At 41.1% G+C, this 13,874-nt stretch overlaps 1 protein-coding gene across 5 annotated transcripts in view; it reads left to right on the top strand.

Annotated features, from left to right (window-relative positions):
- The window catches only part of ANKFY1 (ankyrin repeat and FYVE domain containing 1), a 33,039-nt gene that overhangs the window by 11,573 nt on the left and 7,592 nt on the right, over positions 1-13,874 (top strand). For all 5 annotated transcript variants that reach the window (XM_051635721.1, XM_051635720.1, XM_051635724.1 and 2 more), the window contains exons 6-18: positions 281-430; positions 1,337-1,502; positions 3,595-3,799; positions 4,511-4,579; positions 5,280-5,479; positions 5,906-6,003; positions 6,421-6,643; positions 7,605-7,703; positions 8,896-9,049; positions 9,992-10,160; positions 11,394-11,512; positions 11,834-11,990; positions 12,735-12,935. In XM_051635721.1, the coding sequence (XP_051491681.1) occupies positions 281-430; positions 1,337-1,502; positions 3,595-3,799; positions 4,511-4,579; positions 5,280-5,479; positions 5,906-6,003; positions 6,421-6,643; positions 7,605-7,703; positions 8,896-9,049; positions 9,992-10,160; positions 11,394-11,512; positions 11,834-11,990; positions 12,735-12,935 (2,010 nt within the window). The remainder of the gene's footprint in view (positions 1-280; positions 431-1,336; positions 1,503-3,594; positions 3,800-4,510; positions 4,580-5,279; positions 5,480-5,905; positions 6,004-6,420; positions 6,644-7,604; positions 7,704-8,895; positions 9,050-9,991; positions 10,161-11,393; positions 11,513-11,833; positions 11,991-12,734; positions 12,936-13,874) is intronic.

The following is a 13,874-nucleotide window of genomic DNA, read 5'->3' as shown; positions in this document are numbered from 1 at the left end:
CTATCTGGATTTAATGTCTGGTAAAATGCTACTTTTCCATGTCTATGGACAAAAGGAAACAGAAATTTCACTGACTGATCTTTAGGCTAAAATGTAAGATCTAAAAAGAGTGTTTCTAGTCTTAAAAGGCTGTCTTGGATTGTTTTTGCTTGTTGTAATGTTATCAAAATGGAGCTTTTAACTGCACTTGTTCTGTGAACTTCATAATGATGTTGTTCAATGCCTTGTTTATAAATTAAGTGGCACTTTTGCTTACCCTTCTCTTTTGTGTTGCTTCTAGGATGACTTGCGTAAAGAGGACTTCAGTAGCATGAGTGCTCAGTTGTTGTATAAGATGTTCAAATCAAAGACAGAATATCCTTTGCATAAGGCTATTAAAGTTGAGAGAGAAGATGTGGTCTTTTTGTATCTCATAGAAATGGATTCACAGGTATAGTGAGACTGACTTGATCTCTCTTCTAGAATGTGGTGTTTCAACTAACTAGTTTCTAACTACCAGACTGAACCTTGTGACTGATTTTTGTTGCTAATTCTTATTTGCATGTTTATCATTGCCATAGCTACTTCTGTGTATGGAATGGAGATCTAGCAGTAAAGGCTCCAGAAAGCCAGAACTAAAAGTGTTATGGATTACTTCTGGAAACATCTTAAACATAACACGTCGTATCTAATAAAATCCAGTATCTCATATTGCTCTGTGTGTTGGAAGCTGAAAATTATATAGTCAGCTTTGCTGCTTTGTGGCAGTTCAGCATCATTTCTTTGAACAAAAGCCTTTCCTTTTTCATGGAATGCTTGAAGTAACAGGTATTTGTTCAGATGAACACTCTAAACAACTAGCAAATAAGTTATCCTCCAACAAGGGGCAAGGAAGAATTATTCAAGTATTAATTATTAAGAATTACTCAATTAGTCCTTGAAGATGCCTAATTGGAAGCTGGGACTCTAGCACTACTTGGCACTCTTAGATACTAATCCAGTTGGGATTTGAAATATCTTAAAGGAATGATTGAATAATTCTTCCTGGTACTATGTTGAATATGCCTGTATAGGCAGCATCTTTTAGGAGTGCACTGTCTTGCTTCCTGGGAGTTAAACAAGGCTTGCAAATACTAAAAAACCACCCTTCTGTTATCTCATTGATCTGCTCTCTGGGTAGGCTTGCTTGTCTTCTGGTTGCTTTCCTGTGTGAGGTGCACTTACCTAAAGCCAACAGTAACATTTGCATTAGAGCTGAAGGTCTAACATGGTGATAGTTGGAATGGGCTCTTAACTGTTGTGTTGTGCTGGTGATCATACCTCTGCCTAAGGTCAGTTGCCTGAATTTGTGTTGTAGCTTCCTGGAAAACTCAATGAATTGGATCACAATGGAGATCTTGCTTTGGATCTAGCCCTTGCTCAAAGATTGGAGGGAATTGCAACTACACTGGTCAACCACAAGGCTGATGTAGACAGAGCAGACAAGAGAGGCTGGAGTCTATTACATAAAGCCATCCAAAGAGGTAAGTAAATAAGATATGAAGCCTTGTTAACTTAGAGTTGTTTCCAGTGTGCAGTATATATTCTAAAGTCTATTCCTGTGTCACTTTACAGCTGACACTTCAGTTAGAAAATTTAAGGATGAACTTTGTCCTTTTTAGTTGTTTGTTGTTCTTTTTTATTTTTACACTTGAAAACAAACTCTTATTTGGTATCTGAAAGCTAGCCTGCTAGCTGGTGAGCTAAGCTTACACTACATGATAGGAGAGTGATGACTGCAAAAGGAAGAAATGCAGGGGGACACTGAGAATATTCTGATTTGGCAACAGAATGTCTTTCTGACAGATAGTTGAATCAAGTATGGCAGCCTAGTTGCAAGTAAAGAGGAAGCCTTTTTCTAGATTTGGGTTGAATGCAGCATATTCTTATGATTATGGTTAACAGCAAGGGTCCTTGTTAGTGGACAACAGGTTTAGGGGAGTTAAAACTGGCTGGAAGAAGATGAGGAGCAGGTGGAGGTGTTTCTTTGCTAATCTGAAGATCTTCAAAGCTCTGGTTAATAGTAGCAGAGTTAGCTGAGAGGAGTTTGAGTACAACTACATGATTAGCTTGAGCTGTTCTCCACCTTAAAGTGGAAAATGCATCTTGGGAGACCTGGAGCACAATAGGACCTGATGGCCACAGCCACAGTGCTCTGAAGGCTTTGGAGCAGCAGCATCTCGACCAAAGTCTGGTAAAAGTCTGCAGTGGATGCCCCATGTGGCTGGTTGCCTGCCAGCAGCTCTGTTCCAGAAAGCCAAGCATCACAGAAACCTTACCTGTGACTGGCCCTCACAGGTATTGTAGTGCTACAAATCAAAAGCATAAGTTTAGTTTTAACAACAGGCTCTTTTGGACTCCTGGAAGTAGTTTGTTTTGTGAGTCAAAATGCAGCTCCCGACTTGTTCCTTTAATCTCCTGCATATCTAACAGGGTAATGCTGGTGTCTGACCTGGTGAATGAAACTTCAGCAGCAGGAGTAGGAGACCTTCTAGGCATAGGTCAGTGTTGTGATGGCTGCAGCCCTCTAAAGCACTAGAAAGATTGCAGCAGGCTGCTTTTTATACTTAATACTAGTGTTTGTCCTCTAGTTCTAATGTCTGCTTTCAGTCTAAGCTAGAGCTCTGAGAATGAATGCTTGCTTTTCAGTAACTAAAGCTTCAGTGAATTAATCACTGTTAACAATCACATGTTCTGGAAATGGAGCTAAAGCAAATTGTTTGAACTTGCCACGTGATTCTTACTACTTATGATTGCTGGAGAGTTGGGGGACTGATAGATACGGAGATCAGAAAATGGGGGGTTGTTTTCTGTGGGCAGGGCTAATACAGCAATCTGTACTGCTTGTACAGGAGAAGAGTTGTCTTTGTTCTCCAATCTTGCGTTTGGGACAAGCAACTGGTGTCTGTGTCTCTTCAAAATAGTCTTTGAAGAAAGGGGAATTAGTATGATCCTGAAATCATTATCTGCATCTTGGTGTTTCAAGTCCAAGGTGTCATGTACTGAAGTGGGCTGAAGTTCTGACTTCTGAGCAGCTCTCAAGGGAGTTCTTAGCAGTGCCATGTGTGGTGGGTCCTATCTGTTGGAGCCCTTACCCTGTGTATAATGGCACCTAAACCTAAAGAGCAAAGGCTGTGTTATTGCTTGTTTATGTAGCAATACTGAACAGATGGTAACTAACTTCAGCTGCACACTTTTGACTGATGCCCTGAAGCAGGACCTTTTGTTCAAAAACTACTTGTATGTTTAGTCTCACAATTTGTCCAGTTGTGCATTCAAGCAGCAGTGTGTTTATGTTGATAGAGGAATTGGCAAACTTCGTATCACCATAACAAATAAACCAGTGTGTGAACTTGTCACATGTAACCTCTGGGCAAAATGTTTTTCCAAGGGGTTGTTATGAAATATTTTAATCCTGACTTTGCTGTGAAGTGTTCTTGAATTGCTCAAGCATTCTAAGAGCACATCCTTGTATTGGAATGGCTGTGTGGTGTAGAGGGAAATCTTGTCTGTTTTCTAGATACTTATATAGGGTTCCAGTGTATCCATAAATAACCTTATTTTGTTTCACAAAAGGAGATAAATTTGCTGCAAACTTTCTCATTAAAAATGGTGCCCGTGTGAATGCTGCTACACTGGGAGACCAGGAGACTCCTCTGCACCTCGTGGCATCATACAGCCCTAAGAAGCATTCTCCAGATGTCATGGCAGAGATGGCACAGATAGCAGAGTCCCTCTTACAGGCAGGAGCCAATCCAAATATGCAAGACAACAAAGGAAGGTAAATACTGGGTGAAGTAAAGTCTGCTACCAGTTTAACAGATACTACTATAGTGATTAGATGCAGCCCACTAAGAACCTGCTTAAGTCTGTCAGCAAAGCACAAGTGATGCTGAAAGTAGGAAAGGTGAACTCATTCATTCAGTTTGAGATCTGTGGGTAGCACTCAAAGCAGAAAGCTGGGATGAGTTTGTGTTGAAGCACATGGCAAGTAATGAATCTGCCTTTAAGGAATCACTGAACAGTAAAACAAGTGAACTAAGATGACAAATAGTATTCCTGGAAGGTACTTCTTTTTGAAGCTGTCAGTGAAACTGAAATTATCTGAAAGAAACACTATCTGCAGTATGTTTATCTGAAGTGTAGGACCTGTAAACTGCTTGACAGGTTAGTTTGGGCTGGCAAACAAGTACATCAAGTTACACAGAAGACTTGGAGTATATTAGCTACTCAGTTCTGATAGGTCAAGCTCTTGTGCTTTTATCTTGAAGGTTAGCTCTCACAGTAGTCTAAATACTTGCTTGCTACTAAATTCATTGGAGCCATGGCTAAATGAGTAGATTGCTCTTTTTCTCAAGATGTACTGGTGCCCTTCTGAAAGCAGAGACTCAAAAGTTAACCCCATATATTTGTAGATCATGTTGGTGATCATGGACAAAATCTGCAAGGGCTCAGGGATTACTAATGTCACTGTACTTTGCTCCAATTGCAGGACACCACTACATGTGTCAATTGTGGTCAGGAATGAACCTGTGTTCAGTCAGCTTCTCCAGTGCAAACAGTAAGTCTCATTTAAATGTCAAAACCACTAAGGCTACCTTGTACAGTGGAGATGCAAAACCTGACTTAACAACTCTCCTGTGTCATTTTGCAAACTTTAAACTTTGCAGAAGTCTAAAGTTTTGCATAACTTGAGATGCCAGAACAACACTAGAGGCCAAATAAGGTTTTGTCATGCTGTAAAGGGGAAGCAAACTGCATCTTGGTCTTTTCCAAAGAGGGCTAGGTGGAATAATGTAGCAAGAATGTAATTGTAGTGGAGCTGAAAGGAGTAAAAAGGCTCTTAACATGTGTGAATAAGTTCTTGAGTTCAACTTGGGTTCTGCTTAAAACTAATAAAAATTACTTATTAGGGTGATGAAGCAGAATACTTCCTATGACTCAGTGTCTTTGTAGTTGAATTGGCAGTTCTTGTACACAATTTGCTTAAATACAGGAGGATTTGTCTCTGTTAGATTTAGTTGGAACCCAAGTGAACCAGGGCATGCTTCTCCTTGGAGCAATGAGCTTAAATCTGGTGGTCTCTGAAAGGTGTCTTGCTTGTTTCAGAGTATTCACAAATTCTCTGAAGTAACTGGAGCTACAGTAGGTTTCTTGGCAAGCAGAAGTTGTCAGTGAGGTAGCAGATGAGTTAGTACAGCTGTTCAGACACTTGAAACTTGTTAAGGTATACATTGGGGATCATTAACTCTTATTTTTAGACAAGACTTGGAGCTGAAGGATCATGAGGGAAGCACAGCTCTGTGGCTTGCAGTTCAGTATATCACTGTGTCATCTGATCAGTCTGTAAACCCTTTTGAGGATGCCCCTGTTGTAAATGGAACCTCATTTGATGAGAACAGTTTTGCAGCAAGGTTGATCCAACGAGGCAGCAATACAGATGCTCCAGACACAGTAACAGGTAAAACAGAGGGTTTGTATTTCTGTGTAGGTGGGAGGCTTGTACATTGTTTATTGCTAACTGTGCTTTGAGGAGCTGAATGAGGTTTAAACAGCATTTGCTGCATAGTAAATGGTAGGTGGTAGTAGCTTTACCCAGAGCTGGAACACTGACAGGTCCTTAGCTGAGCTTGACTTGCAGGAATTGACAGAAAATCTGGACTCCCTGCCAGGTTTTAACATCCTCTTTACAGTTTCAAAATGTGTAATTGCTAAATGATAGTGCACGTGACGGTCCAGTATTGCAATGGGACAGCTGGGAGGTAGGATTTCCTCTGCTGGCTTGAAATTTTAATGTGTGGTGGTGGGGAGGGTGGTAGCACACTGATACTGGTATCAAAGTGTGGTTGGAAAAGCACTCTTAACAGTGTCAATGGTTTTCCTTTAGGAAACTGCTTGCTTCAGAGGGCAGCTGGTGCAGGAAATGAGGCAGCTTCTCTCTTCCTAGCAACTCATGGAGCAAAAGTCAACCACCAAAATAAATGGGTAAAAGCAGAAACATACAGACTGTAGTCTGAAGGTTTCCTTATTTCTCTTCAGAAATAAGATAGCAGAGATCTCTTGTTACTAACCTTAACTTAAAGCAAGTTGGAACACCTGCTGAGCCTCTTGCATGTTTTCAGGTATTCACTAGTGAACAGACACCTGTAGCATTTTCCTGGCACTGTTCTTGCAGCATCACAGGTTGTTAATGTGCTTTTAACACTTTCCCTCAGTGCCTGTTTTTAAAGCTGTTGTCTTTTTATAGGCTAACTGCTGTAGTTTGAATGTGCTGAGGAGCTTCAGCTACTTTTCACATAAGCTCTTCACACCAGTTCTTGTGGGCATAGTAGTTGAAAAGCTGCTTCTCTTCTGGGTTTCATGTCTCAAGCTGTTAACCTGAGTACTCTTGTTTTACCAAAGGGAGAAACACCACTGCATACAGCCTGCAGGCATGGCCTGGCAAACCTGACAGCAGAACTTCTGCAGCAAGGAGCCAATCCAAACATCCAGACTGCAGAAGCAGTGGTTGGTCAGAAAGATACCTCTTCTCCAACAGCAGAGAATGTTTATCTGCAGACTCCCCTTCACATGGCTATTGCTCACAATCACCCAGATGTGGTTTCAGTCATCCTGGAACAAAAAGGTAAAGATTTTTTTGTGTGTGGTTCAGGCTGTATTGATGCTGTAGTGGATTGGTGTGTCAAGGTGACATTTAAAGTGTGCTTTGACAAACCACTAATAAAGCATGTTCTCCTTTAACCATCACTGATGTAGAGCAATTAGTAAGACTGACTAAACATAGTCTTAAACTCAAATAATTGGCTTGTTAAGACTAGAAAATTAATTTGGCCATAAATCTTTTGAAATTCTCCACTGTAGATAATGAACACTCAGCCCCAGGTTGGATTCTAGTGGTGCAACTGAGATCCCTTTTTTCTCCCTGTCAAAGCATGTAGTTCAGGTAAATGATGGAATCTGATATGGGTAAAGGCATCTTCCTGTGGTGAGACTTCTGCCACCCTCAACTCTTCTTTAGTAAGAGCATTTTGTACAGAGTGAACCAGTATTGTAGCAGAGCTGAGACTTGACTGAAATACTAGCAGTTGACAGATTATTAAATGCTACTAGTTCAGCTTCTTTCTAACAGCAGGAAGGGGTTAGACAACTGAAGCAAAGCCTACTTTGTCTCCTACTGTAGGAGGGATTTAGAGGGAGTAGGTGAATTGAGGAGAGGATCCTCCATCCAGGGAGCTGAGAAGGAAGGATGATGCCACCATCCTGCAGTACAACCTCCACCTGTCATTCTCAGAGCTTTGCACAGGCCACTCTGTTTTGAAATGGAGTTAAAAGGGGGCAGGTTAAGCCTCTTAGCTAGGAAGTTGAATGTTTTTAGTGAGTATTAAGATTAGGCAGCAGTGACAGTACAACCTGAATATGAAACAGCATCACACTTGGGAAACTGAAGGTATCTTGCTCAGATCTTTCAAACTGTGTGCTAAAGAAACAGCCTACTTCAAAATGTGACATTGCCACTCCTGCAGCTTTCAGTGCAACTGCAGGTCAAGCTCAAGAATGCTCTAATTCTTTTTGGGTTTTTTTTCTAGCTAATGCTCTTCATGCTACCAACAACTTGCAAATTATTCCTGACTTTAGCCTAAAGGACTCGAGAGACCAAACTGTGCTGGGATTGGCTCTTTGGACAGGTATGTGCCTTCAAAACAAGATGAGAATTTACAAAGATGTAGAAGCTATGAATGTGGTAAGATTTTGAAGACAAAACACCAGGTGTGTGTTCATGTCCTGGCCTGTGCTGCTAGTGAGAAGCTGTCAAGGAGAGAGATGATTCTTCAGCTTCTAAAACTGAATGTTCACATCTGACTTATTGGTAGATTTCTAGCCCTGCAGCTTCCTTTGTTCAGTAGCAGGTCACCTAGAGCCTCTTGCCCCACACTTGCAGTTCTGTGGAATTGTTTTGCTGTGACTCCCTGGTGGTTGTCAGATCAGACATCACCATGTTGTCTCTTCATGGTTGACACTGTTCTGGATGCTGGTTAATAACCCTAATGCTGACCTTCACAAAAGGAGGGTGAGTTAGCTTAGGTAGCTAGGAAGGGGAATGGAAATTCAAATACTGATTCAGAGGATGCTTTCTTGTCTGAAGGGTGAAGGGGAATAAATTGAGGAAAACTAGATATATTTTATTGCAACCAAGTGACATTTCAACAGTATTGGGACATTGACCAAAGAAGGGGGTGGTGTGGTCACTGCTGAATCAGTTCAAGTGCTGGAAGCAGCAGCTGTACAAGGGTGACTGCTCATACTCTGGCCTTGAGGGATGAGGCAGAATGCTTGGTGATGTTGCACTGTACAGGAGTGCTAGATGTTACCCATATCTAAAAGACATCTTTACTCTCCTTCCTTTCCAGTGAAAGGAAACCAAATTGTAGCTTTCTCTCTACCATTGCCCATATCTGCTTCTGAGATAAAGGAGGGAGAACTAAGCTAAGCAGGTCATAGCTTATTAATGTAATGCCAAAGTTAAAATGTTTGTTGGACAGAGTCTAAAGTGATGTGAAGGCTTAAGCTAGGTGTGATTAAAGAGGACTCCATTTATAGGTTGACAGAACTAATGGGGAAGCTCTGCTGTATACCAGACCATATCTTGTGTCTTTAAGCATACCAAAAGTAATCAATATTCCATAAGTCTGTAAAGGAATATTCAAGCTGGGTGGAGTCCTGAGTTGGTTTAGCTTATGTATGTAAATGTTGTTAGCCTCTAGCCTTGATTCAGTGCATTTCTCTACAGTTATTACTGAAAACAAATAAAGCTTCAAGCATTCAGTTGTCAGTGTCTCTTCCTGAAGGTAAAACACTAATGAGCTTGTAACTCTTTAGGTATGCACACAATAGCAGCTCAGCTGCTTGGATCTGGGGCATCCATCAATGACACCATGTCAGATGGACAGACTCTGCTCCACATGGCAATACAAAGGCAGGACAGCAAGAGTGCCCTCTTTTTGCTGGAACATCAGGCAGATATAAATGTCAGGTAAGATCTTATCCAGTTGAGTGTTGTATCAGTTATGTATTTAGGAGTGGGTAGTGATGGCTGCTTTTATGTAATGGCTTGAAGTTGGTTTCAAATCATGGTCTGTGCATTGTGTTTTGGTGCTTTTTATGGCATTAGTTATGGCTGAGGGATTGCATATGTGAACTTGGACCTATATAGAGTTGCATGGTCAGTACCCCCTCTTAAGGCTACAGAGGGGAGGATACCCCTTAATTCTAGGTAGAACAGAATTCACTGTAACAGACTCTTAGGTCCTAGAGACATGGTACTGAACTTCTGTAGTCTCATCTGTTGCCAGCTCATTGGAGCTGCATGTTTTCTACCATGTAAACTAACTAGATGTAGCTCCAGCTAAAAGATTCTGATAGAACTTACCTCCTGAGCATCTCCCAGATGAGTTCAGATTAGATTGAACAAACCCATTTCTCTGCTTACATGTCTGACAGGCTGTCTTTGCAGCTTGGTGAGCTGTACTGTAATGAATGTCCTGGGTACAGACTGGCTAATACTGCTGTTCTAGCTTCAGCTTTTGAACAGTCAGTTGGCATTTCTGACTGTTGCTTGAAGTGTTACCACAGTGCAGAGAAAACTGATCACTTCTGTGGCTGTAGGCTTGCTCTGAAGGAACACTGTTCAAACAGTGGCTGTACATAAGGAAATTAGTGTCTCTGAGTTATGAACACTAACATGTTTATCAAACTTAAGAAATCAATCGCTTGCTACTAAAGGTGGAAGGAGAGAAAGGTGAGCTACCTAGCTGTGATGAAAAGCTACCATGATGCATTTGCTTGGCTGTAGAGATGTTCTTATCACAGCAAAACTACACACGTGAGGAGATAAATGTTGGCATCTGTTCATCTGTAACTCGAGGCCTAACTTTATAATGCAGCAGTGACACACTTCAAACTGTACCCGTTACAGGACACAGGATGGAGAGACTGCCCTACAACTAGCTATAAAAAACCAGCTCCCTCTTGTGGTCGATGCCATCTGTACCAGGGGAGCAGACATGTCTGTGCCAGATGAGAAAGGAAATCCTCCTTTATGGCTTGCCTTGGAGAACAACCTGGAAGATATCGCATCAACTCTGGTAAGACTGTCAGTTGCCTTCATTTAGTCTCACTTTTGTGCATCTTGCTAGAAACAAGGGCTCATGAGCAAAAGCAAAGTGAATAATGAGAACAGCAGTAGTCCTGTACCACTGTCTAACTTCTGGAGATTTTTCTTGACCAGAATTTCCTTTTTCTTGGGAAATATTTTATAAACACTATAGTCTGCATAGCCAAATATCTTTCAGCACAGTAATAAAAATGTGGAATATGCTGTCTGGATTCCTGATTCTGGAAAGAGGAAGGTTTAGACTGATCTACTAAAAACATCAGTCTGTAGCATACCAGACTTGTGTGAAGGATCAGCTTCCTGAATAAAACTGAGCACCCATATATATGCTTAGAGCATGTGTTGCTTTCTATTGCCTTCTAAACTTCCATCAAGAAGGCTTTTAAAGCTTTATATTTACTTTAAAGACTATTTAATTTCAGGCATAGTTGATTCAGCTGGAGACTGCTTAGGAGGTGCAAATAGGCCTCCTGTGTCTCCCTCAAAAGGAAGTTACTTGAAAGCTTTGTCTCCAACATTCAGTTATTGTCTGCTGGAGACAACTATTTAAAAGCTGTGCTGGTGACCTGAGGAATACATCCTGTGACTGTACTTGACCATTTGTGCTGGTGTTGGATGAAAATATTTGTGGAGAAAACACTGTAGCTACTCATATATAAACCTTGTAATGGGGAGTGGAAAAAGTTTGATTTAAGTGCCACATCATAATTTGCTACAGAACTACTTACTTAGGTAAATATTAGAAATTCAATTCCTGAAAAAAAACTACCCCTGTTTAGCTGAATATAGAGAAAAGCAAATAAAGGGACCAGACCTCCAAGACAATGTCTGTTGGTGCTGCTTGAGATACTTTAAGTGCTTGTCATTGCTGGAAGTGAGCACTGTTACCCTGTTACCCAAACTGTTTATTACCCAAATATTTATTACCCAAAAGACCTGTTTATTTAAGAGTACATGGGTGAATACCTGCATTGTTAGTGAACACTACCTAATTAAGTATTACATAGTAGACCAATAAAATATTTTATGGAAGACAGTAAAATAGCCTCCTGACTTCTGAGAGGCTAGATAAGGCATCTCACATTCTCCCTCTAAAGGATAATGTTACAGCAGCATTAGTCAAGGACTATATAAAGTAGTAAGAGCCTTCTAGAGATGTAACAAAAAAAAAAATTTCCCTGCCTGATTGTGCTTCTCCTTCCAGGTTAGGCATGGCTGTGATTCCACCTGCTGGGGGTCAGGCCCAAGTGGCTGTTTGCAGACTCTTCTTCACAGAGCTATTGATGAAAACAGTGAGCAAATAGCCTGCTTCCTGATTCGCAGGTCAGACCCCTAAAATACAAACCTCCCCATGTATTTGTATATATTTTCCTGGCATAAATTAATTGGATGCTATTTTGAGCCCATAACAGGCATGTGCTTCCTTAGACTTTTGGTGACACTTCTGGAAGTCTAATCTTGAACATTCTGTTACCTGTATTAGCATCATGTTCTTGATGACAAGAATCAAACCAGGAACTTGTGTGTATGTAGCACGTGTCAGCAGTTGCCTGATCAGCTCTTGTAAACTTTTTCTGACCCTTGTTTGGAACTGTTTAAATCTGCATTGAATGTAGTAAAATGACTGTATTGTATGTGTTTTAGTGGCTGTGATGTGAATAGCCCCAGAAAGCCAGGCCCAAATGGAGAAGGGGAAGAGGAAGCTCATGATGGACAGACACCCCTACACTTGGCAGCCTGCTGGGGACTAGAAGAGGTGGTCCAGTGCCTTTTGGAGTTTGGTGCCAATGTCAATGCTCAGGTATGTAGAGAAACTGTGCACAGTTTCTTTGAAGTTGATTCTTTGCCTCTAATGTAGTGAAAACCAACTTCCTGCTCAGTTGTGTATTTTGCTTGATAGGAAAAAGAACATCCTTGTGTTGTGGCTGAGCTGGTGTGATGCGTGGCTGCAGTTCTGCAGTTCTGCTTTCTTTCCTGTCCCTTCTTGCCAGATCTAGTGGTTATCTGTCTGTTTGATGGGTTAATTCAGGTAGATGGGTTAATTGAGGCAGCTATACTGAAGGAAAATAATAATACAGAAAACTTCTTTAAGTGCTGTTTTTCTGATGTAATGATTGCAGTTCAACTCTCCTGTCCCTAGTGTGAAATAAAGGCAGGAGCAGAGCTGTATTCTGCTGTAATTAATCATTATCATAAAATCATAGAATGATTTGGTTTGGAAGGGACCTTCAAGATCATCTAGATCCAACCCCCCTGCATGGGCAGGGACACCTCCCACCAGCCCAGGTTGCTCCAAGCCCCATCCAGCCTGCCCTTCAACACTTCCAGGGATGGGAGGTGTTCCAGTGTCCCCAGATGGGACACTATTCCAGGGTCTCACCACCCTCACACTGAAGTATTTCTTCCTAATGTATCACCTAAATCTCCCCTCCTCCAGTTTTAATCCTTAGAACTAAACTAAACAGCTTTGTCTTCTTTTCAGAGTTAAGGAAGGATTTGTGTTTTAGTGAATCTTGATATAACAAACTTCCTGGTTTCCTTCTAGGATGCAGAAGGAAGAACTCCAATCCATGTTGCCATTAGCAACCAGCATAATGTTATCATCCAGCTGATGATTTCACATCCAGATATTAAGCTTAATGTACGTGACAGGCAAGGAATGACTCCCTTTGCTTGTGCCATGACATACAAAAACAACAAAGCAGCTGAGGCAATTCTGAAGAGGGAGCCAGGAGCTGCTGAGCAGGTAAGCTGGGAACATTCAAAACATGCTGGTTGTCTTACTGCACTAGCCCACGATAACATGTGTTCCACAAGTAAATTCTGCTTTATCCCTTTATGGCTTTACATGCAGTGAGGTTTGCAAGATGTCAGTTTTCTGTAGCAGGATTTCTTAGGAAACTGTAGGTTTGGACATGCTATGTGTGAGGAAGAACATCAAGGGTTAGTGTCTCATCAAATCTTATCTTGTCAGTACTAAATTGAGGGACAGGCATAGGTGTATATAAGGAGAAAGTTCTAACTTTTGTCTTGTGCTGGATTATTACCAAACTAATCTTATTACCTAGCTTTCCTAAAGCTGCCCAAAATAGAAACCCTGACCTAAAGTAACTGAATAATGGATTTTAGGCTGCACTGCTGGAACTATAAAACCTCCAACTGTATCTTCAGGCTTCTCGTGTGATGCTTCATGCAGCTGATCAGGAGTTTGTTCCTAGTCTATGTAAGCTTTAACAATTAGTAAAGTATGAGAGTACTTGGTGAGCTCTTGCAATGTTTCTAAAAGGTAGTTACAAATACAGTCAGTTCCAAATATACATTAACATCAGCTCCAAGGCAAAGATGAACAAAACTTGGTATTGAGACAAAAAATGAATACACTGTGCATCACTATGGCAGGATTGCTTGTTGCTTCCTTCTCTGGTGTTAACTACAAGATTGACTCAAGATTTTTTCCTTTAGCTGAGTTTTTCATGAACTGCTGCTCAGTACTTCCTACAACAGCTGTTAACCTTTTGTCTGTCATAATACTCTCCAGTGTGTAGTCATGAAATGACAAGGTTATAAAGTAGAAATAAAGTGCTCTGGAGCAGACTAGAGTGAGCTGTTGCAGCTGATAATTTCTCAGTTTGGTTTATTTAACGGTCACATCTATCAAGGAAGTCTCTAATGTCAAGCAGTGAAA

The sequence above is a fragment of the Apus apus genome, chromosome 18 (genome assembly GCF_020740795.1).
Source record: "Apus apus isolate bApuApu2 chromosome 18, bApuApu2.pri.cur, whole genome shotgun sequence".
Lineage (NCBI taxonomy): Eukaryota > Metazoa > Chordata > Aves > Apodiformes > Apodidae > Apus > Apus apus.
The sequence above is the reverse complement of the archived record's forward strand: the minus strand, read 5'-3'. Positions and strand labels throughout refer to the sequence as shown.